Consider the following 21,033-nt stretch of genomic DNA (forward strand, 5'->3'; position numbering starts at 1 on the left):
CTTCGAAATACCTGTGCAACTTCGAAGTGCCCGTGGCGACATGGCTTGCTGCCACTTTGACGTTAGGAAGTTAGCAACTTCAAAGTCCGCATGGCAGGAATTATGCTAATGAGGTGCTGCATATGCAGTGCGGCACTTCATTGCTATTCTCTGATCCGGCTCGTTCACATGCCCCCTTTGAAGGGGAGGGCTAGTGTAGACGAGCTCAAAGTTTCATTAAGGCTAGATTTTTTTTTTTTGTGTGGAATATGTGAAAACATAAACATGTCATCAAGGAGAACAATTTCGAGTCTTCTGGATGGGTTTTTATATATAATTTAAGAATTTAGTGTACATGCAATCAAATCCCAGGAAATACTGCAAAACTATTTTAAAGAATCTTTTTGAAAAAATTAACAATAGTTTGTGAAACTTGTTTACAGTGGTCATCATGTATATATTTTTCCATGTTGTACAATATTACATACTCTCGTACCAGTCTCCATTTTAGCTAAAGCAAATCTTTCAGAATTGAAGAAACTTTAAATATGATCAATAAAACAAATTAGCACCAGATCAATTTGAGAAATACAATAAAGTCTTTCATATCTGGCAGCCCTGGGACTGGGAGGTTGCTAGATATTCAAATATTCTGGATAATACAGCAGTATGCCTAGCAAGGCATAACTAAAGAAAAACAAGATTAGCTATTAAGAAACAAATAAAAATGTATGCAGAGTACTTTATTTACCAACACAGTAGTAGTATTGTACACTGTAAACTTATACTGTGTTTATTTGTATTTACTTTCACTGTACTGTACTTATGGAAAACGTAGCTAAAATTTACTTATGGTTAAAGTGCCGGCTCTTTGAGAGTTCTCGATAATAGGCTGCCGGATATGAAAGAGTTTACTGTATTTAACCATCAATTATAAAATAATTTTGCAGTCAATAAATTAAATAATTAAACTTTTCCCTCCCACAGATGATGAGGATGGTATGGACTGCATGGACAATGAGAGGCGGCCACATTTCCCTCAGTTTTCCTACTCTGCAAGCGGACGAGAATAACTGTTTATTGTATTTTTGTTCTGCTGCTTCACTGTTATCTTAGGTTTATCACTGAAACCGATTCCTGAATTTCACCACCAGTACTAGCCATTAAGATTGCTGGGGCACTTTCAGAGATCATTCAAAGTTGAACAAGTTCCTTCCCTTCCTACCTGGCCATTTTGTTTTTTGCATGAAATTTTGTATCCACCCAAGGTCTCCTTTTGTTGCAGCTCCCCTGTTTCAGTATAACAACGACGTCAAGAAGTGATTTTGAAATGTTTTGAAGTCAGACAACTTAAATCCTCCATTGTATACAGTGAAGGTTAAGAAACATTGGTTTCTGATGCATTGCCTCATTTCTCCTAGAAAACAAATCAGAATCCTAATTAGTCTAAACTGACTAGTGTATAATGTTTCCTTGCATCTGCTTGTGCTGGTCAGAACAAGGAAATGTAGGGGGTGGTGATGTACATACACAAGATGATTGTTAGGCATATCATTACTTGAAGCAGGTATGTGTCATTGACATCTGGCTGGAATGCATTTGGGAAATATTTGAGAGAAGAAGGTGTAACTGTTCATATATAAATATATAAATATATATTATTTTTTAATTACTGTTGGATTCTACAGAAGAAGCAGAAGGGCTGGGCTAACCCAGCCTGCTATTTCGACTTCCAGATTCATGTGCAATCATGGAGAATTGAACATTCTACATGGAAGATACGAAGGCATAAAAGCAGCATTTGAAGTTGTTTAAAGGTCTTATAATTTGCACCAGATAACATCTTTCTCATGCTTTTCTCTGTCTTTCTTGATAAACATCACCCCTGATGGCTGAAGAATGTAGACAGGCATAATGGTATTGCTTTTCACCAAAATTTGTGCACCAAGGTAAACAGGTGTTTGCCATATTTTTTTGAGTTTGTGAATTAGCTTTTCTCCAGGTGTTTAACTCTGAATATATATATATTTTTTGTTATACTGCAGTAGTATTTATTTTTAGTGATAAGGATTGTATGTGTCATGTTTGCAAATGCTGCTACATTTTAGAACAGGCTTACAGCAGTTTATTTTGTAATATATGGAAGGACTGTACAAGTTGAAGAGAATAACGCACTTTTTCTCCCACGTGGACATTTTAACAAGCCTCTGAAATTGTACATATTGCTTAGAATTGGGCTTTTGGGGATGAAATATTGTCATTTAGTTCTTTGGTGCTGTAGATGAGGACGTTCCAACTCCACGTGCCAAGGGGTCAAATATGCTGTGTCTTTGCTCCACTACAGTAGCTAACAGTCACAATATTTGGTTTACGTGGAGAAAATGCATTCAAACTATTGAGACCACCGTGATTACAAGAAAAGCACTTTATTAATTCTGCAAAGAGTAGGGTGGTGGGAACTTCTGCCCTGAACCGAGTAGGTAATGACACCCAGCATGTTAGGTCTGACTGAATTTAAAACATCAGGCTGAACATCACACTGAAGGAAAAAATGTCTTTCCATTTCTGAAGCTCTGTATTTCGCAGGGTGTGTGCACAACCCTTAGCTTTGGTCTCCATTTAATGGTCATTTTAATGATAAACCCTTTGGTGCCAGGAGTTGGGATATTCCAAAGTTGCCAGCAAGTGCAGTACAGGTGGGCACACGCCCTTGCTAATGTCATCAGAAAATCCTGGAGTGATGATTGAATTACCTTGTTAGCTCCCATATAAACTGTGATATCACAGAGTATTACTGACAGCATTGTAACTCTGGGCAAATGACTTTTGAAAAAAAGAAATGTTCATATACAGATGCCTTATCCTCTTGATGTTTAAAGTTTAGATATCTTAGCATAAATATCACTGCTGGCAGTGGATATGCTGGGGTTGTCAAGGGGTCGGTGGGCATTTTAGCAAGGCAGCTAAGACAGACTCAAGATAATTTTTCATGTTTCTACCTAAGCAAAGTTTTATCTTTAATAAGCAACAGATAAGAGGTGTAGCTTTGTGTATACTCTAATCACACATAATCTCATCCTAGCACCCTGTGACACACTCCTTGTCTTTAAAGAATGGCACTTCAGAGGGAAAGGCGCACAGTAAACATGTCACCTTTTCGTAGAAATTTCTACTGTGAAACAGTGATAATTTAAAGGAACTAATTAGTAAATATAACACTAACTAGTTCTCTAGAAATGCCTCATAGATGCAAACTAAAACTGTGTGATTAAAAATCTCCACTATGTGCCTATATTTTTCCTCTTTCATGTCCAGCTTGTGTTAGCAATAAATACCTTGTGGATTTCCTGAAGTTGACGAGAAACCTGTGATGTGGTTCGGGCTGATGGTTTTTTGTGTGTAGCACAGGCCCTTTGGCTAGATCATTATTGCTTACATAGCTGGAATGCAGGTTGAAAACTTTTTAAGACTTCTCTCTTGAATTGCACAACCTGACTGCAAAATTACCTTTTATGAAGTTTATTATAGGCAAAGTTAATATGAACTTAATGTTGCCTGGAGTTTAGGAAGTCCTGACTTCTGCTACCAATGTTCAAAATAGACAAAAGAGAAATCTGAAAGCTGTAATGAGAGAGGTAGCTCAAGCATCTCCCTTTTGCTTGTCCACGGATGTAGTTTGGATTTGGACAGTAGTTGGTAGCTGGTACCTTGAGCCTTTTAATCATAGTACATTTCAGACTTTGAGTCCAGCTTGTATTGACGTCCATGACAGACAGTATGCCCTCTTACACTGCAGCCATCTTTGAGGAAATGTGTTTTTTTGGCTTTTTGTTTGTTTTTTAATTTTTGGGTTTTGCACACAGCTTTGCTTTCCACACTAATTCAATACATTCCTGTTACAAAAGGAACTTTTATTCCAGTATTGATTTACATTTTTCTTTCGACATGTCATCTTTGTGTGTGGCTTCTTACAGCTGACTTGTTCTTGCAGGGGCCATGTGCTTCTCCTAGAGTACAAAAGTAAGGTCCTTCCTTACTAACTGCAGGGTCTATATATTACACCTCAATGTACACACTTTGCTGCTACTGTTTGTACTGTCTACAGTAGAATTTCCTTACTTGCTCCTGGTAGTGCATTACAGGCAAGCATGAAATGTAAAGTATTTATTTAAATAAGAAAACCTCTAAATTGGTAATTGAATTACCTCCCTGTAGCTTTAGAGTTTGTGACATTTCTTGATCTTGCTAGTTCTTTCGTTAGATCCAGGCAAGATCCAGTCATGTGGTTAAGGATATTAAGCAGACAACTATGAACCCAAGAAACCGTATTACTGTTGGTCATACTTAAACTGTTGATTTCCTTAAGTATATGACCCACAAGGATGTGAAATAACTACAGGAAACTGTTTTTGTACACTGTACATCCTTAGTATTTTTACACGTATATGATAGGGATGCACATTATTTTCCTTCGTACAGACAGCTTAAATAAAGCACTATGTCAATCTGCTACTTCTGCGTTCATTAATGCTGGTTTTGTTAATACATATAGACATTCACTGCAAATGAAGTATTTTTAAATCAGATATTAAATATACGTAGGATTAAGTTTCCTAACTTGTGCCATATAAGAAAGGTGGAGAAAAATCTGTGTGCTTTAGTTTTTCAGTGCATTGATAATCATAGAAAATATCTCAAGTGTCTTAGTTTAAAGATTATTGATCATGTAGTTTTTTTTTTTAAAATCAGGTTATAGTATCAATTGTGAACGTCTGAAAAGCCCTTTTTTATAAAACACATACATTTCCTTTTCTATCACTGCTTTTGCTAATGTGATGGCCAATGTTAACTCAATGTACAGTCTTATTGATAAATATACAACCTTTAACTTGACATCTTTCAAATCAAATTTCTGTCACTTAGTCAACATCTCCTCCAAAAAGCACCAAGGTTCTTATGACTGAGTTAAATGTTTTGACTAGTTTGTATAACACTACAGGCTTTAAAATAGCGTGGATTTTCTTGGGGCAACTGCTAATTGCACAGGGCTTTCCCTTTCCTGAAGCATAGATGCACTAGAGAATACTTCAGAACAGTTTCAGGATGCGATCAAATCAGATGCATATGTGACGACACTACCGCATGTGTTCAGGTGAATTTAACTTATTAACAGCACAAGTAAAGTTAAGTGAAATGGTTATTCCACCTTTATGCAGATGATGTGAATTTCATCTTTAGAGAGAGATGCACCATAAATGTGTTTTGTTCTTAAGTACATATTTATTAATGCATGTTGTAGCAGTTTGATCACCTACGAAAGATGTAACGCCCCAAACCTGAGTGATGCAGAATATTCAAAATTCCCACCAATTTGAAAGGGGGATAGAAACATGCACAGGACTTCTCAGGATCAGGTGATGACTTAGTAAGACATAAGACAATTTAACATATTATAGTTAAAGCAGGTGAGGGAAAGATATGCAGCAGTTTAGCACTACTTTTTCTTTTCAAAACAAAAAAGCAGTGAAGTAGCACTCTAAAAACTAACAAAATAATTTATTAGGTGATGAGATTGTGTGGGACAGACCCACTTCTTCAGGCCATAGCCATACCAGAACAGACTCGATATTTAAGGCACAGAGAACCAAAAATAGCAATCAAGGTTGACAAATTAGAAAAAAAAAATTAAAGGGGGGGTGTCAAGAATTAGATTAAGCCAAGTATGCAAAAGAGCACCTATAGTGGCCCAGAAAATTCACATCCCAGTTCAAGCCATGTGTCGAATTTGAATATAAAAGAGTTCAGCAGCCTTTCTTTCCAAACTAGTGTGAAAATTCCTCTTCAGTAACATGCAGACTCTTAAGTCATTAACAGAATGGCCCACTCTATTAAAATGCTGGCTGACCAGTTTGTGGATTAGGAGTGTTATGTCTGTTTTGTGCCCATTAACTCTTTGTCTGAGAGAGTTTGAAGTCTAATAATTTTTTTTCCTGGTTTGTCAACCTTGATTACTAGTCTTGGTTCTCTATGCCTTAAATATTGAGTTTGTTCTGGTAAGGCTATGTTCTGAAGAAGTGGGTCTGTCCTACGAAAGCTCATCACCAAATAAATTATTTTGTTAGTCTTTAAAGTGCTACTTGACTGCTTTTTTGTTTTGATGGTATATAGACTAGCACGGCTTTTTTATTTTAAAAGAAAACAAATGAAAAAATTAACAGTGAGAAATCAAAGTTGTACGCATGACAGCATGTTAGGTCAGAAAATGGAAAGTTAGTGTTCTTGCAGCAATTTTTTTCAACACTACAATTTGGAAAAGGCTAAGTTGATTCAGACAAAATATTTGGTCCATCAAAGCTAATTTTTAAAAATTTTGATGTGACTGCTTGTGCAAATTACTTCAGATTGTAAAACACTTAGCATTAGACTAAAGTTTACTGAATAAACTTTGTACAAGGCTGTTGAATCTAACTGGAAGTTTCTTCCTTTTTAATCTGTTTAAAATTCTTTATGCCTTCCTTTTATTACTAAAGACAACCAGAATACATAAGGGCTACGTCTACACGTGCCCCAAACTTTGATTTCGAAGTTTACTAATGAAGCGCTGAAATGCATATTCATGAGCTCATGGGAATAAGGGGACTTCGAAGTAGGCAGGGCCCTTTCGAAAAGGAGCCCTGTCGGGACACGCCACGCGGTGGCAAGGCGCGTCAATTTCGAAGCGCCGCTGCCGCCCGCGTGCTATTGAAGCGCTGAATATGCATTTCAGCGCTTCATTAGTAAACTTCGAAATGGCCATTTGCATGGCCATTTCAAAGTTTGGGGCACGTGTAGACACGGCCAAGGTGTCATATGCCAAAAGATAACAGCACAGCTTCCCCTCAAATGAAAAATGAGACAGAAAAAAATCAAGGTAAGTTTATTGGTATTTACACATGAAACAATACATATGGTGCAATAAGTTACAAAATACGTTCAAAATAGATTCTTAAAAATTATACAAGGTAACTGCTAAATCCATTCTCTATTCCTGATGATTTAACATGAGCCTGAGCTGAATTACTTCACAGGAAGCACTTTGGGAAACTCTCATGCTGAAAGTCTTAACTTCAAACTTTGGAAAGATGCTCTCATTCAAAAAGATTTAATGATTTTAGTGCAGCATGTGAAACACCTTAAGCCCATAGACAACTTTGCCAGCAACAGTTTTCAACCAAGTAAGCGTTCAGACTGGTGCACAGGGTAACTGAAAGACAAAAATAAAATAAATGGGATTATAAATCACTTGTGTTCCGTAGAGTTACTTGCCTTTATCATTTGTTTCTTTTGCCTTCCTGTGGTTAAATTCTCAGAAAAGAACTTCATCATTGGTTACAAATGTGGTAATGCTACATAAAGAAATGCTGTTTCAAAGGCTTATACAACCTGTGGACCTGCTGCCTTTGGTTCTGTATTGTTTTATCTGTACCATTTTTGATCCTGGAAAGAGCCATTCAGTTCCTGAAAAAACAAGATCTCTGTGAGCTCTAGACACTGTTCTTGTTTAGCAGTAAGTAAGAGCTACTGATTTAGGGCACGTCTTTAGGCGCTGCCCCTTCTCCTTTCCAGGAAAGAGGAGGAATGTTTGTGCCAGAGACTGTTTAGTGTGAATTGTTCAGACAGTAGATCGTGTGGGCTGGTGTATCAAAACAGGAAACTGCCCTGTATTGTTAAGAAAGCTCTGGTGGGAAGACTAATTTGTAATTTTTCAGCTCTTGCATAGCTATTGTGGGTCAGTGAACTCTTGCATTTAGTACTTAATGGTGACCCAAGGAACAGTATTTGAGCTGGGATAGCCATCTAGAATGAAACGCTCTAAATTAAACGTTGATCAAAGATGTTTTGTGTCTAAAACTAAATTGAGAAAAAGGGTGCTTAAATTTTCAACCACTTTGTTTGTGCAGAAATTCTATATTTAGATGACTTTAATTGAGATTTGAGTTCCTGCTAGAATTCATCAGGTGAATTCAGAGGGCACTGGACTGAGCAAGAAGGATTCTACTATTTAACAAGATGTGCTTTGTTTAGTGGAGTTAATAACTGGCTCAACCTGCAGCAGTTAAGAAAGAACAGTGTGTGTGTGTGCCCCCCCACCCCCCGCAATAAAAAGCCAGAAACTAACCTAAGGAACTGTTTTAAAAAAGGGGTCTGTCTACCTGAATCAAACTGTTTTATATACTGTGTATATTAAACTAGCTGTAGCAGGGGTCAGCAGCCCCCAGCACGGTACCAAGAAGGGGACATAAGCTGATTTTCATCAGCACACAAGGTGGAAGCTCAGCCCCCCTCCTCCTCCCCCATGCAGCTAGGAATTTGGTCAAGACCATACCACCTGGAGATTAACACAAGACCAGCTAATGCTACCAACCACCACCTAAACAGTAAAGCTCTGCATCTTTATTTATTTATTAATGAAGTTGTTGTAAGTAGGACTATTAGTGACTTTAAAAAGTATCACTGGCACTTAAGCCATACATAAAGATCAAAAGGTCAAATTTCAGCACCCTACCTCGGAAAGATTAGGAGCAAAACAGATTCTTTCTTCTAGTTGTGTGGATGAATCTCAGCATTACTGTTGGTTCTCCAGATCTGGGAGCAACATGAGTTCAGAGTAGAAGCCAGTCTTAAACCTGGGAGTTTAAATGCCTGGAATCTACTTTAATTGGCTTTCACCTCTCAAAATCAGGCCCCTTATGAAGATAGACAAATATGGTCTTTGGAGGGTAATTTTGGGCTCTTTGTTTTGAAGCAGTTCATTTATAGAAGGTGTGCTGTAGCTCAAACAGAAGTTGAGGACTTCATGCAGGAATTATGGGCTATGTCTTTATAGCTTGTGTTACATGCTTCACCCCAGACCAGATGATCAAAATTAAGGTAAAGATTTAGTCCGGTATTTTTAGTTAAAAATCACAGATGACTCATTGGCAGTAACTAAAAATACAGAGGCTGCAACCTGTTGGTGACTTAATAAAAAAGCTGGACTAAATCTCTACTTTTGGGACTCTGCTGCTCAGGGAGAATGGTAGACACTGCAATTCCATGCAGTTGACCATATTTGGTCCATTAGTAGCTATGTGAGAGGTGAGTGCAAAAAGCCTTCTCTGAGTTTCATGAGAGAAAGAAAAAGAATCTGATTAGAAAGGGAAATTGTGGCAGGAGGGGAAGGGGGTCCAGGAGGATTTGGAGTTAGGGTGGCAGGGGGTCCAGTGTTGAGATAAGGGGTGTGGGTGGGAGATGGAGAAGGAAGGGAGTGCAGGAGATGTCTAGGGTCACGGAGGTACGCTTACCTTGCAGCACTCCTGCACACTCATGGCTCTGCACCCCCTCCCCCTGCTCTTTCACACTGTCCTCTGCTGCTCTAATTGGCCAGAACCTCCTGCCCCCGTCCTCCAGTAGAGCCCAAGGTCTGCACCTGGACTGCAGGGCTTGGGGCTCCAAACCCCCCATCTTGCTGCAGGCTGGATTCAGACAAGCCACGGCCGGGGTCTGGACCTTGGTCTGTGGAAGAGGTTCCCCAACCTGTGCTACTGAGCTGTGATTTTTGAGAGACAAAGATTTTCAACTTCCAGAACATTCATTACACCTCTGACAGCAAGTTGCTTACATAAAAATAAGACTGACACCACCCCAGGAGGATTCAGTGGTAGACATTACATCTTACAGCTTCAGATTTACAAGCAAAGTTTGGAAGTTAGAGACACTTGTAAGTTTCAATACTACATGTTTATGCTGTTTTGTTGTCTATCAGTGACATGCAGGACAAAGCAAAGACTGTTTTTGTTCCCAGTATTATCAGGGTACCTGTGTTCGCAAGAACTGCACCTCTTCGATAAGCATCTGCTTTTCTCTGAAGAGCTGATTCTGTTTGTTGAGTAACTCTACTAGCTGCTGGGCAGTGGTCTGGCAATGCTTGTCAAGTTGGTGTAACCTAGGTAAAAAAAACAGATGGCTCAATAGAGCAAGATTACCACAGGGACTTTGACATGAAACAGCAAGAACAAAGAATTCAACTTGTCAATCATGTTGGAATAAACTGTTCTCCTGAGGATATTTAACACAGGAGTGTTTTAAAATGTTTGCACTTTTAAAATTAAAAGCTAACAAATGAGATTTGCTATTAAGGGACTTTAAAGAACAGAACCCTGTGTATTTCAGCACTGCATACATCACATTCCTCTCCTATAGAAAAAGGGGTTGATGGGATAGTACAGGTCCAAGGCTTCTACCTTCTGAATGCAACAGAGTCAGCATCACTGTCAACTCCCTACACTCAAGCAGAGAATTAAAATCCAAACTCACCAATGTTGTGAAACAATATCAGATACAACCTGGGCATATTGCTTTTTACAGGTCACACTGAGGCCGAAGGCTCTTCACAGGAAGCAATGTTCACTTAGTCTTTCCTAATAAGTCTGGCCTTAACTAAATGTGTCTGAAGAGATGTTTTGAAACCTGGCACTGCACTTTGAATGCAGTGACAGGGATTCCCAGCAGAAGGGTGTAAAGTGTGGTGGGTGGGTGGGGAGTAAAGTAGCTGGGGAATAAAACTGAAAACACAAAGGCATGGCCTGTAAAGGGGGTTGGAAGGGTTAGATTTTTTGTTGGTAAATGTTGATTTCACCATGTACACAAACAGAAACTTGCTGAAAGGCAACTAATGAAAAATGCTGCTTAAGAACTTTGGAATATGATTTAATACTGCAGAAGGTTATAAGACACAAGTTACAGCTTTTTGGGCATATCTGCAGAATGAATGACCATGAAAAATCAAGACCTTGGTATTCAGCCTAATGGACGGTTTGAATAGGAGAGGCAGACACCCCAGAGAATGGGTAGATGATATAATAGATTTAGTCTACAGGAACTAAGCCACTCTGCACTTTACAGAGAAAGGCAGAACGAAATAGTGAGGGAGTCATCAGACAGCAACAGGCGCTGAGCTCATGATGATGAATTTGCATTTTGACCTGCAATTGTATGTTAATGGTTGTATAGCTTTAATTTTTTTGAATCTCAATCTTCTTAAATCTGTCATTAAACAATGAACCCCCGTAATTTCCTGCAACTCTGAAAATCTTACAATTTTTAATACATTCAGAATTCTTTAAAAAAATTGATTTCTGCCAAACTTATCAATCATAGACAAAAAGTTTCCAATATACAGCACAGGCCCACCCTTGTGACTCCCTGGCCTAGCTCTACACTGCTAATCTATCAGCTAAGGCTGCTGTAAGTGCCTTTTTCAGGTAAAAACTGTGGGAGCACGAGCACCTGGTGGCCAGGCCTCACTCGCAAGGCAGAATGACCATACACTCCATCTTGGAACGCTATCATACAACGGCGGGAAGGTCTGAAGTCAGGCCAGGAGAAAGAAATCAGAAAGTTGACAAGTAGTTGGAGAGTCCCCAAAGAGAACATCCTGACAAGCAGATAGTAAGCCCCCAAAGAGAACAGCTGGGGCTAGTAGCTGGAAGCCCCCCCAAAGAGAACATCTTGGTTGTACAACATCAGAGGGTCTCAGGGGAGGTTCAGAAAAAGACCAAGGACAGAGGAAATCTTGTAACATGTTATAACAGGCTGGGAGGATAGAAAGCCCAAATTAGGTAACAAACGCTTTAATTGGCCAGGTATCGAACCCCCAAGTAAGAAACAGTATAAAAGGTGATTTAGCAGGAATAAGGGTGTGGGCTCCTGGACACAAGGCGGAGGCTAGCAACTTCCAGTCCAGACAGCAGACCCCGGCCTGATCACCCGGACGTCACCACCACGAAAGGTCCCAACCAAGCCGTATCTCTGACTTGAAGGGCCGCTGTAACGTAGTTATTGGTGAAATGTGGGAGCATTGGATGTTATTGGTAAGTCACATGTAATTATATATAGTTATATGTAACCTAGTATTTAGCTTATGCCAAATAAATAACTATATATATATATATATATATATATATATAACAAGTGTTAAGTAATTGTAGTTACAAATAAATGAATAAATCACTATTGGTAAATACCACTAGCTGGTCTAGCTGGGTCTGTATAGAGAATTACTGGGACTTAGAACAGCCACAGGGCATTGTGGTGTTCACAATCGGAGTGTTATTGTTCCTGGTACTCATAATACTGTGGAACCCTAGGTTTTAAAGTGAATACACTGAATCACATATTGCTGCTACACTATATCAGGCTGCTATAAAGGTGGGGTGGTTGGTCCTGGGCCACCCGACTCCCCCCGCTGTATCACACCCCACGCGCACCCACGGGACCCGGAGTAGGTCGGCACATCGTCAAAAACGTGCAAAAGGGAAAATCTCATTACCTTCAGGCAGGAATGTAAAAAGCAAGCTAGCTGGAAGTTGCATTTAAACAAATGCACCTCACTTGCTCTAGTTCAAGGATGATTTCCTGGCCTACTGTACAGTGAGTTTTCTGATTAATTATGAAAACAAAATTATCCTCAATAAAATAGACTCTAAATGAGAAGGGTGGTGAAAAGGAGGGGATTATTATTTGTATTGCATTAATTCCCAAAGGTCCTAATCAAAAAGTGTGTTTTTCAGTGCTAGGCATGGCATTAGGAGAAGACAGTCACTGTACAAAATGAATATATGAGAGAATATGTTTGACACAAGGCCATTATAACAAAGATTGCATCCAGGATGAATAAAATTAAAATAAATTGAATTTTTAATTTAAATTGGGGTTTGATTTTTTTTTAAAATCAATAACATTAAATTTCTCATTTAAAAATAAGTTAAAATTAAATCTTGCAACAAACATGCCACACATACTTAGAGTTTCATAAAAATTAATTAATGGCTCTAGTCTGCCCAGCCTAACTTCTAGCTCTTACTTCTTTAACATGTTGAGATTTCCATTTTTGTTTCTCAGCACACTAAAAAGGTAACACACGTAAAGAAGGAAGCAAGGGCTATGGTTTCACAAGAGGTTTTTTTCTGAGCAAAGCTGGGCTTTAGTCAAGAAAAAAGACAGAGCGTCTACCTACAAAATGGGCTTTGTCAACAAAACCCAGCACATCCGCTGGCAGCATTACACCTCTCCCCACTCACGTATAATGCCTCTCTCAACAGTGCTCTGTGGACAAAATAGCCATGTAGATGTGCTGGGGCCCTTTTGTCGACAGACAGGCCTTCCGGTTCACTGTGAAGCCGTATTTGCAGAGCTTCTGGTCAGCCGTTCTGTCAAGAGAGGGCCAGGCAGCCTGGCTGCTCTCTGCCAACAGAGTGGATTGCTCTTTCAATCTGCTTTTGTGTGTGGATGCAATCTGTTGACAGAAGTTTTGCTGGGAAATCCCTTCCAACAGTGACTTCTGCTGACAGGCTTCTCATGTAGACGTACCCAAGGTGGACAGGTGTTTTTTTGTTCCGTACTTGTGGTGGACCATGGCCAAAGTGCGCACACAGCTCCTGTCCCCCCACACTTTTGCCACAGAAAAGCCTTCACGGCTTCTGGGCATGAGCGCGCTCCTAACTAGGAATATTTTGAAGAAATCCATTCCCTAGGTGAAAAGGGAAAATAATGGCAGGTGTAAGCAGTGCAAGAAGGTGATGCAGGGCCTAGCTACAAGGATGAATTATCACAAGGAAAACTGCTTATTGGGAGAAAATGATGTGGATGTGGCTGCGTAGAGGGAAATACTGTGGTATGACAAATGCTGCTGAAGCACCTGGGAGTAAATGTGGACCTTCCACCTGTGGTCACTGCAAGTAGAGTGTCTACCAAACCCCCCATTGCCAGCAATCAGCATGACTGACAAAGCCAACAAAACCCACCCCTTACCAGAGCACATCAGAGAAAAAGACAGTTTTGTAAGGAAACAGATCTACATGCCAAGCTGTTACTAGTAGTTTTTTTTTTTTTTTTTTTTTTTTAAATAATGACATCTTGGCCATTTCTTGATGATCAGATGAATGACCGGGGGGGGGGGGGGAGGGGAGAAGGAGGAGAGATACTGTATCAATGATAGGCCTGACACCCAACACATGAAAGCCAAGCATCCCATAGCACAGGGAGAGTTTAGCACCAAATCAGAACTGCAAAGATGACCCCATGGTTGGAGGGGCTGAACCAAAATCCTGGAAATCAGGGGCATCATTGGGTGGGCATGCAGCCCCCACAAGAACCTGACAATGTAGGACATTGGCTCCTACCCCCTACTGAGGAGCGTAAACAACGTAGGACACTTTATCCATTTCTGGCTCTCTGAGGCTTCCCCATACACACACCTGTCCTGAGTCACACTGGAAGGGCAATAGAACATAGGCTGAACTACTGTGGCTACACCTCTAAACTAATGATAAACTGGAGATGAAATGCAAAGTTCCCATGTAGTAATTCTGTGATGGGTTTTACCCTCTTTCAGTTGAGGTGTAAAGTAAACCTAATGACTGTACAGATATCAGCTCTACATAGGACCACCTTGTAGAGTAGCCAGTTCTGAGTGGAGGCCCTCCTGGAGGTTTCAGCATATGACAATCGTTACTTAAAGAATATTCTTTAATTCCTGGAGGGATGGCAGTCCTCTGGGGCACATCACAATATATACACTTTTAGGAACTATTCTGTTTAACTTTTGAACTAAGTCAATGCTCCCTGGGCTCAGGCTGAAACTACCCACTTTTTCATACAAGTTGCACAAAACTAGGTCAAAAAGAATACGACAATGAGAGAAGGCTACATCCAAACCACATTTTCCAATCTATGCTGCACATCCTTTCGGGGCCACATTTCTGATCACACAGTCCTCTTGGCATGGGCTGTACTGCTGTGTATTCAGCAATATCTATTACCACGTTAGCACGTGTTCACATGCAGCTGAGTTTAACAGCTGTATTATCACAAACTGGAGATCAGACAAAAGAATGCTGTAAGCACAACCCAGCAAGCTGCAAACCCTGACAGCTGGTTTTAAGCGACCAACTAAGTGAACAAAGAGACCATTTGATATTATAGACTGTGCTGCTAATTACAGTCTGACACCTTGTATAACTTCTAAGGCATAGCACATTAACACACAGGTTCACCAGTGTATGTATTTCTTTACTTTGGTTGTGTGGTTTCAGGGACCTAGAAACTGTCTTTTTGTGCAAAAAAAAAAGAGGCCTCCCTCTTCTAGAAGCAAAGCAACACTTCCAGTGCAAGAGAGCAATGGCTTCTGTGAAGCAGTGTAGTTAGAGAAGATAACACCAAACTTGGGCGAATCTACATCTGGATCCTATCCCCTGGTCTATTGCTGGCTCACTATGTGACTTAAGGACAGTCCCACTCATCCAACTTCAAAAGAAATTAAACTGACCTTACTTGGACTGGGTTGTAAACATTCCATATTGGAGACCGTCTCTCCTTTGCCCTAGTGCCCTCACAGGTTTTAAAAACATGGGTCCTGGGGGACACACCTTTACTCAATTAACATCACCAGCAATGAAAGCGGTAGATAAGTTCCACAACATCCCCTTGCCCCCAGCATCCTCGGAGATCCTCAAAGCAAAGAACTGGATTTTCTCCATCAAGACTGCACATTGCAATTTGCTTGTCCTGACCCAAACTAATCAATGACAGGGGATCCTCACACAGATGGCCCTTCCAGCTGCCCTCGCCCCCATGAGTGGGCTTTCTAGCTCTGGCACCCTCACTGATCCCAAGCCTGGCAGCTTGGCACAGGGAGAGCAGTGGTTTCCCAGAGAGATGGCTTGCTGGGCATTTGAGGCTTTACAGCTCAAAATAAACATGTAAAACTCTACTGGATCCTTGGCAGACACCCCATGTAGCCCTAAAACATTACTGGAGCAGGCTCTTATTGCCTGTCCACACAAGAGGACATACCCTGTTTTAAGCATATGAAAGACAATTCAACGAAAGAAACTATTTCAAGTGCAAAGAAACAAGTCCTCAGTCACAGAAGAATTACTTATTATGCAGTTCAGTTATGTAAACAAATTCTAGCCATTCTAGCACCACCCTACACTTCCAGAATAATCTGACAAAAGGAAATAGCTCCAATCTACAAATCATGCATTTAAAATTATTCTCCATCTGTTGCCTCATATTACAAAAATTCCCAATTTACACTGAGGGGTAAGAGTCTCAAAAGATAGGGTGGGACATAAGCACAGGCTGGCAACTAGTTACATAAAAAGAAAAAAGGAAAGAAAATTTGGGACATAAGGAGGTACAGCCTTAATCAGTTTGTTTCAAAGAAAACAAATTCTCGTTCTGAACCTTAATAATCACCTATGTGGGGTGCTATTCAGAATGTACATACAGTTATATTTCAGAGGGGCCCAGTATGAGATGCACTGTTTTTGCAGAGAGATACACACTGACTACTGAACCCTCAGAAATCCCAGTTAGTATGTTACGTTCATCAGGGGAGAGATGAGGATCCAAATCCTACAGAAGAGTAGGAAATGAGGGTACTGGACACCTGGCAGGATCAAGCCCCATGTCTCGATGTTCTGCACAACAAATTTACCTTTACGTCTGAAACAGGGTCTCTAAGGATACATATTGTAATGGGACGCCCCCCACCCCCCCAAAAAAAAAAAAGAGATGTCACTAAATCTCCTATTGCAGCGTTTACAGACTCAGGCTCACACTAAAGTGCCAAAAATACTTTCCTGCTCAGGCTCTGTCTACACTATGCAGCTTTGAAAGACAAGGCTGTATCGACACAGCCCTGTCACTAAAAGGCAGCATGTGTGAATGCTGTTACTTCTAGCCCCCACGCTCAGCTTTGGCTTTGTCAGAAGGAAATCACTGTTGCTAAAAAATCAGCACTCGCACCTGCACCTGCCAAGGCAAAACTTGGGGCATTCAGATTTTGTTTTGTTTTGTTTTTTAAAGAACTTATGAACCACAAAAGTTCTCAATGAGTTGCAAATGCAAACCTACCCTCCGACTGGAGCTCAGGCTCTGAAACCTGGCAAGAGGGGTGGGTCTCAGAGCCCCAGGGGAAATGCCCATACTGCTTTTTTGGAGCTGTAGCATGAGCTCCACATCAACAAGGCTTTGAGACTCTGCAGGGTGACTTCTGAAATTCTTTTTTCTTCTTGTTTTTGGCTGCAGTGTGTGTATATCTTTAGTGAGTTCTCACTAAGTGGACAGGCCTGTTTGGAGATGAAAAGGAGGTGACTGGATACAATGTCTTCGTCCTCAAATTATTTTTAGCAGGGACAATACCAGAATAAAAAGAATCCCAGGTAACAGACAATACAGTCCAGGCTATCACTGAGCTCAGTGAAGATGGCACACCAAGTTTTTTTGAGGCCTTCTTCACTGGGGTAAATCTCATCCAAAGAAAATTAAGTTTCAGTGCACAAAATGACAGTAATACAACAGAAAGTTACACTGACCTTTTTCTGTGTAGCAGATAAAATTATATCTTCACAGGAGTGAAGTATCTGGTATTTCTATTCTAATAGTATTCCATAGGCATGAGGCTTTCAACATACATTTATTGACAGGTCTCTGCCTTGGGGAGTTTACAGTCTAATACTCAATAATCCCACAAATTACTACGAACAAGGAGGAAAGGATGGCATGAAGCTTGTTAGTCCCTCTCCAGATGTTTACATTTATTTCCCATAAACTGATCGACTGAGGTTAGCAGCCAGAATGCACACACAAGAGGTGGACTGGGGATTTTAGGCTTGAAGAAGTGGACGTATTAAAAAAGATTATTTTAGTACCATCAGGTTATGTATGCAAGGCACTTCCACTGCTCACTACATAGCTGAATTTGCTGAAGTAGTATGATTAAATTGTAGCAACCTGCAGCAGCTAAATCACCAAATCCAATAACCAGGCTGCATTTACTGGCACACATCTTGATTGGGTTTTAATACAAGTAATCTGATAACTACTCCTGGCCAGGCAGAGCCATACTGTCAGTGCCGAACGCTGTGTTATTTAGCTGCTCTTCTAGTACACGGCAACGGCCTCCCCGCTGACCCTTATCAAAGAACCCCATCTGGTGGTTGCCACGGTAACTGAAAGCAACCAGTTGAGCTGAACAGAGTGGCTTGGAAACAAAGTCAAAGGCCAAAGGAATTCATCTAAGAGTAATAAATCATTTAGTAAAAGTAGTCTTAATAAAGCAATAAGTGTTATGATAACAACTGCAGGCTAGAGAAGCAGGGTGGATCACAAGCTCTGATGCACACAGTCCCACTTCTTTTTCAGCACCAATAAGATTTGCCACTAAATAAAGCCCAGAGCATGTTATTTGTACAGAAAGCTACATTTAAAGGGGTTTTCTTTTTAGGCAGAGAGCAAAGTAGCAACCCACTTATTTCCAATGTGCATTTTATAGCAGCTTGTTTATTTGTTTTCTTTTTAAGTAGAGGCAATGAACTATATGCTGCTTTTAGTTATAGTGGTAGCTCCAGGGTATTCCACAGTGTTATTTCAGAATCACAAAGGTGCAAGACAGTATAATCTTACCCAATATCTAGGTAAGTTCACACTGTTTTTGAAATCCATCAGCTAGTGGTTCATGTCACATATTTGTAAAACACAATTATACATTTAAAAAGCATAGTGGTCTTACAAGCAAGATCATAAATAAACCTCAAACCAAAAAGCACACAAACACAAATGAATTGTGAAATTAAAAAAAAAAAAAAAGATTGGCAAGTTTCTGCCCTTCCCCAGTGCCAGAGATTTTTTAGCTGTAACATTCAAAATGACTAATGGAAGGTCGGTCAATCACACAAAAGACAATGGTGTAATCACCAAAGCAGTTCGGTTACTTTGTGTCATGTTGTAATGTCATGAGGACTTAAAAAGTTCAATTCTTGAGTAGCAGTCCTTGGCTCATATGGTACAGGTATAAGCCACAGGGCCAGATGATGAAATTGGTGCAGTTTCTACTGCTGGTACTTGAGGGCTGCTTCACTTTTCTCTTCATTTGCACACTGTTTCTTTCTCCCTCTCTCCAACAAACTTTCTTCAGATTCTGTCTCTGGTAAGTGAAGGCCCCTCCACCTGCCAGTGTAGCCTGTTGTTAGCAGCTTCTTCCCAGGCTGCAGTGTTGATGTTGAAAGTTCTCAAATCCCTCTTTCAAAACTTCCTTGAACCTGAACCCAGTGGTATTTCACAAACCATAAGTTCAAGTATTTTAGCATCACAAAATTTGGTTTTCAGTTGGTATTTAACATGAAAATACAATGGTGTGTGGAAGGTGTTTAAGCCTCCTTGCACGCCTGCTTGCATAAAGGTGCCTCAGCTCTTAACATACAGTGACTTACTCGGGATGCATATATGCTAATACTGTGTTTACAACAGAATGTCAGTTTCCTGTTATTCCATACATGCTTGGTCATGTAATCAAATATGGTGGCTGCTTTTCTGATGTGAGATTTAAAACTTGCAATCAAGCTATGCATTTGACACTAAATAGAACTCAGGCACAATTGTTAGGCTAGCATCAGCTATTAAAACTTACAGGAGCTATCAACACACTTTGTGCAATAATCATTGCCTTCTTCAGATTTATGGATAGTCCAAATTCATCACAAGCAAAAAAAAAGCTACTGAAAAGTTAGCAGAGCTCGTTTTCATTTATGTGCAGAGAGCACTGTGCCAAAGTAGGTTTAACCGTGCTTTTTTCTCTATAAACATGCAATGTTGAAGAGTCTTCAGTTTGATCATGTATGGAGATTTATATTCTTGATGCAAGATGAGGAAGTATGAGTAACTAGCAGAGAGAAAAACATACCAAAACTCATTGGTGCCAAAGCGCATACTTGTTTGATTTTTTCAGCATGGTCACATTGATCAACATTATGTTGGACTGTATAGCCTTCACGCCATCATAAAAGGATTTGATCAAATCAAAACATCAGTTGAAAAAAGGATACTTTCTACCAACTAGGCCAAAAGATTACAGAGAGATTTTCCTTGTTCTAGACCATTTGTTTAAGTTGTCGAAGTGTGAAGACTGTATCAATAGTTGATTCAACATCATAGAAGCTGTACTTACTGGATATATGCCTTCAGCAAGAGCTTGCAGCCTGTTGAGAATGACCTGTGCAAATGCCATGCCAGTAATATTAGAGACATTCCTTTGCAGTTGTTGCAAATCAATCCAATCTCCTCTGTTTTTATACAATGTTATCTTGTTGGCATATTTCATGTCCTGTGGTACCCTTCTGTGCCTCCAACAAGCAAACATTGTGCAAATATTTAGTACAAGCAGTTCCCCTTGTTTCAGTACTTCATCTGGAATTCTACTGGTGGTCTTTACTGATGACAGAGAGGTGGTTGCCTATTCAACGTCATGTATAGTTGGTTCTATATCAAGCTTTGATTGATTGGAGTCTGGGAAAGGACATTTAATGCTGTTCCACCCAGTGCACGCATTGCTTCTGTCAATGACACCATCAGTCTTCATGGCTAACAGACCTGTTTTTAATGACATGATACATATGGCATAGACTTTCATTATCAAAGGATATTTGTATCTTCTTGCACAAATTGAGCCAGTATGATGTGAACACATTACTTTGCTGTTCACTGACACATGCTCTTGGCTGCTCAAAGGTTAACAGAAAGTGTTGTTCCATGCTGTATCAGCATTCAGGTGAGGTGCAATAGATGACTACTTTTCTGAGTGACCAAGAAACACCTTTCTTGGTCTTCTTGTGTTATTGATATTAATGGATGGGCAACAACCGTGTTTAGTATGATGAAAGCCTTATTTTGCATCAAGCATATGAAGTCATAGTTTGCACATGAAAGTTGAGTATGGAGAAGTTCCTTCAGGTATTTTCAACAGGTGACCATTAAATCTAGTTGGTGCCAGTTTCCAGATCTTGGGTGTGTCTGCAAGATCCTTTGATGGTGATCACCTTGGAAGTAGGTGATTGTAATGCACTGTCCTTAGTGAGTGCAGAGCCCATTACCTTTAATTTTTCCCATTCCATGTGTCCAACATGATCTTGTTATCTTAGCCAGCTCTAGCATGCAAGTTTACGACCAGAATTGCACATGCATGGTTGCTTA

At 40.1% G+C, this 21,033-nt stretch overlaps 2 protein-coding genes across 9 annotated transcripts in view; one reads left to right on the forward strand and one right to left on the reverse strand.

Moving 5' to 3' along the window:
* AKT3 (AKT serine/threonine kinase 3) overlaps positions 1 to 4,489 on the forward strand; it is a 295,102-nt gene extending 290,613 nt beyond the window's left edge. For all 3 annotated transcript variants that reach the window (XM_074990078.1, XM_074990079.1, XM_074990080.1), the window contains one exon: positions 967 to 4,489. In XM_074990078.1, the coding sequence (XP_074846179.1) occupies positions 967 to 1,052 (86 nt within the window). In that variant the 3' untranslated portion in view covers positions 1,053 to 4,489. The remainder of the gene's footprint in view (positions 1 to 966) is intronic.
* Positions 4,490 to 6,064: 1,575 nt separating this feature from the next.
* The window catches only part of SDCCAG8 (SHH signaling and ciliogenesis regulator SDCCAG8), a 160,133-nt gene continuing 145,164 nt past the window's right edge, over positions 6,065 to 21,033 (reverse strand). For 4 of the 6 annotated variants that reach the window (XM_074990092.1, XM_074990089.1, XM_074990091.1 and 1 more), the window contains 2 exons: positions 9,817 to 9,943; positions 6,065 to 7,222 (listed from right to left, as the gene is read on the reverse strand). In XM_074990092.1, the coding sequence (XP_074846193.1) occupies positions 7,202 to 7,222; positions 9,817 to 9,943 (148 nt within the window). In that variant the 3' untranslated portion in view covers positions 6,065 to 7,201. Of the gene's footprint in view, positions 7,223 to 9,810; positions 9,944 to 21,033 lie in introns of those variants that run through there. The other 2 variants (XM_074990093.1, XM_074990090.1) reach the window with 2 other exon arrangements.

Source organism: Carettochelys insculpta, chromosome 3, assembly GCF_033958435.1.
Source record: "Carettochelys insculpta isolate YL-2023 chromosome 3, ASM3395843v1, whole genome shotgun sequence".
NCBI classification, from domain to species: Eukaryota; Metazoa; Chordata; order Testudines; family Carettochelyidae; genus Carettochelys; species Carettochelys insculpta.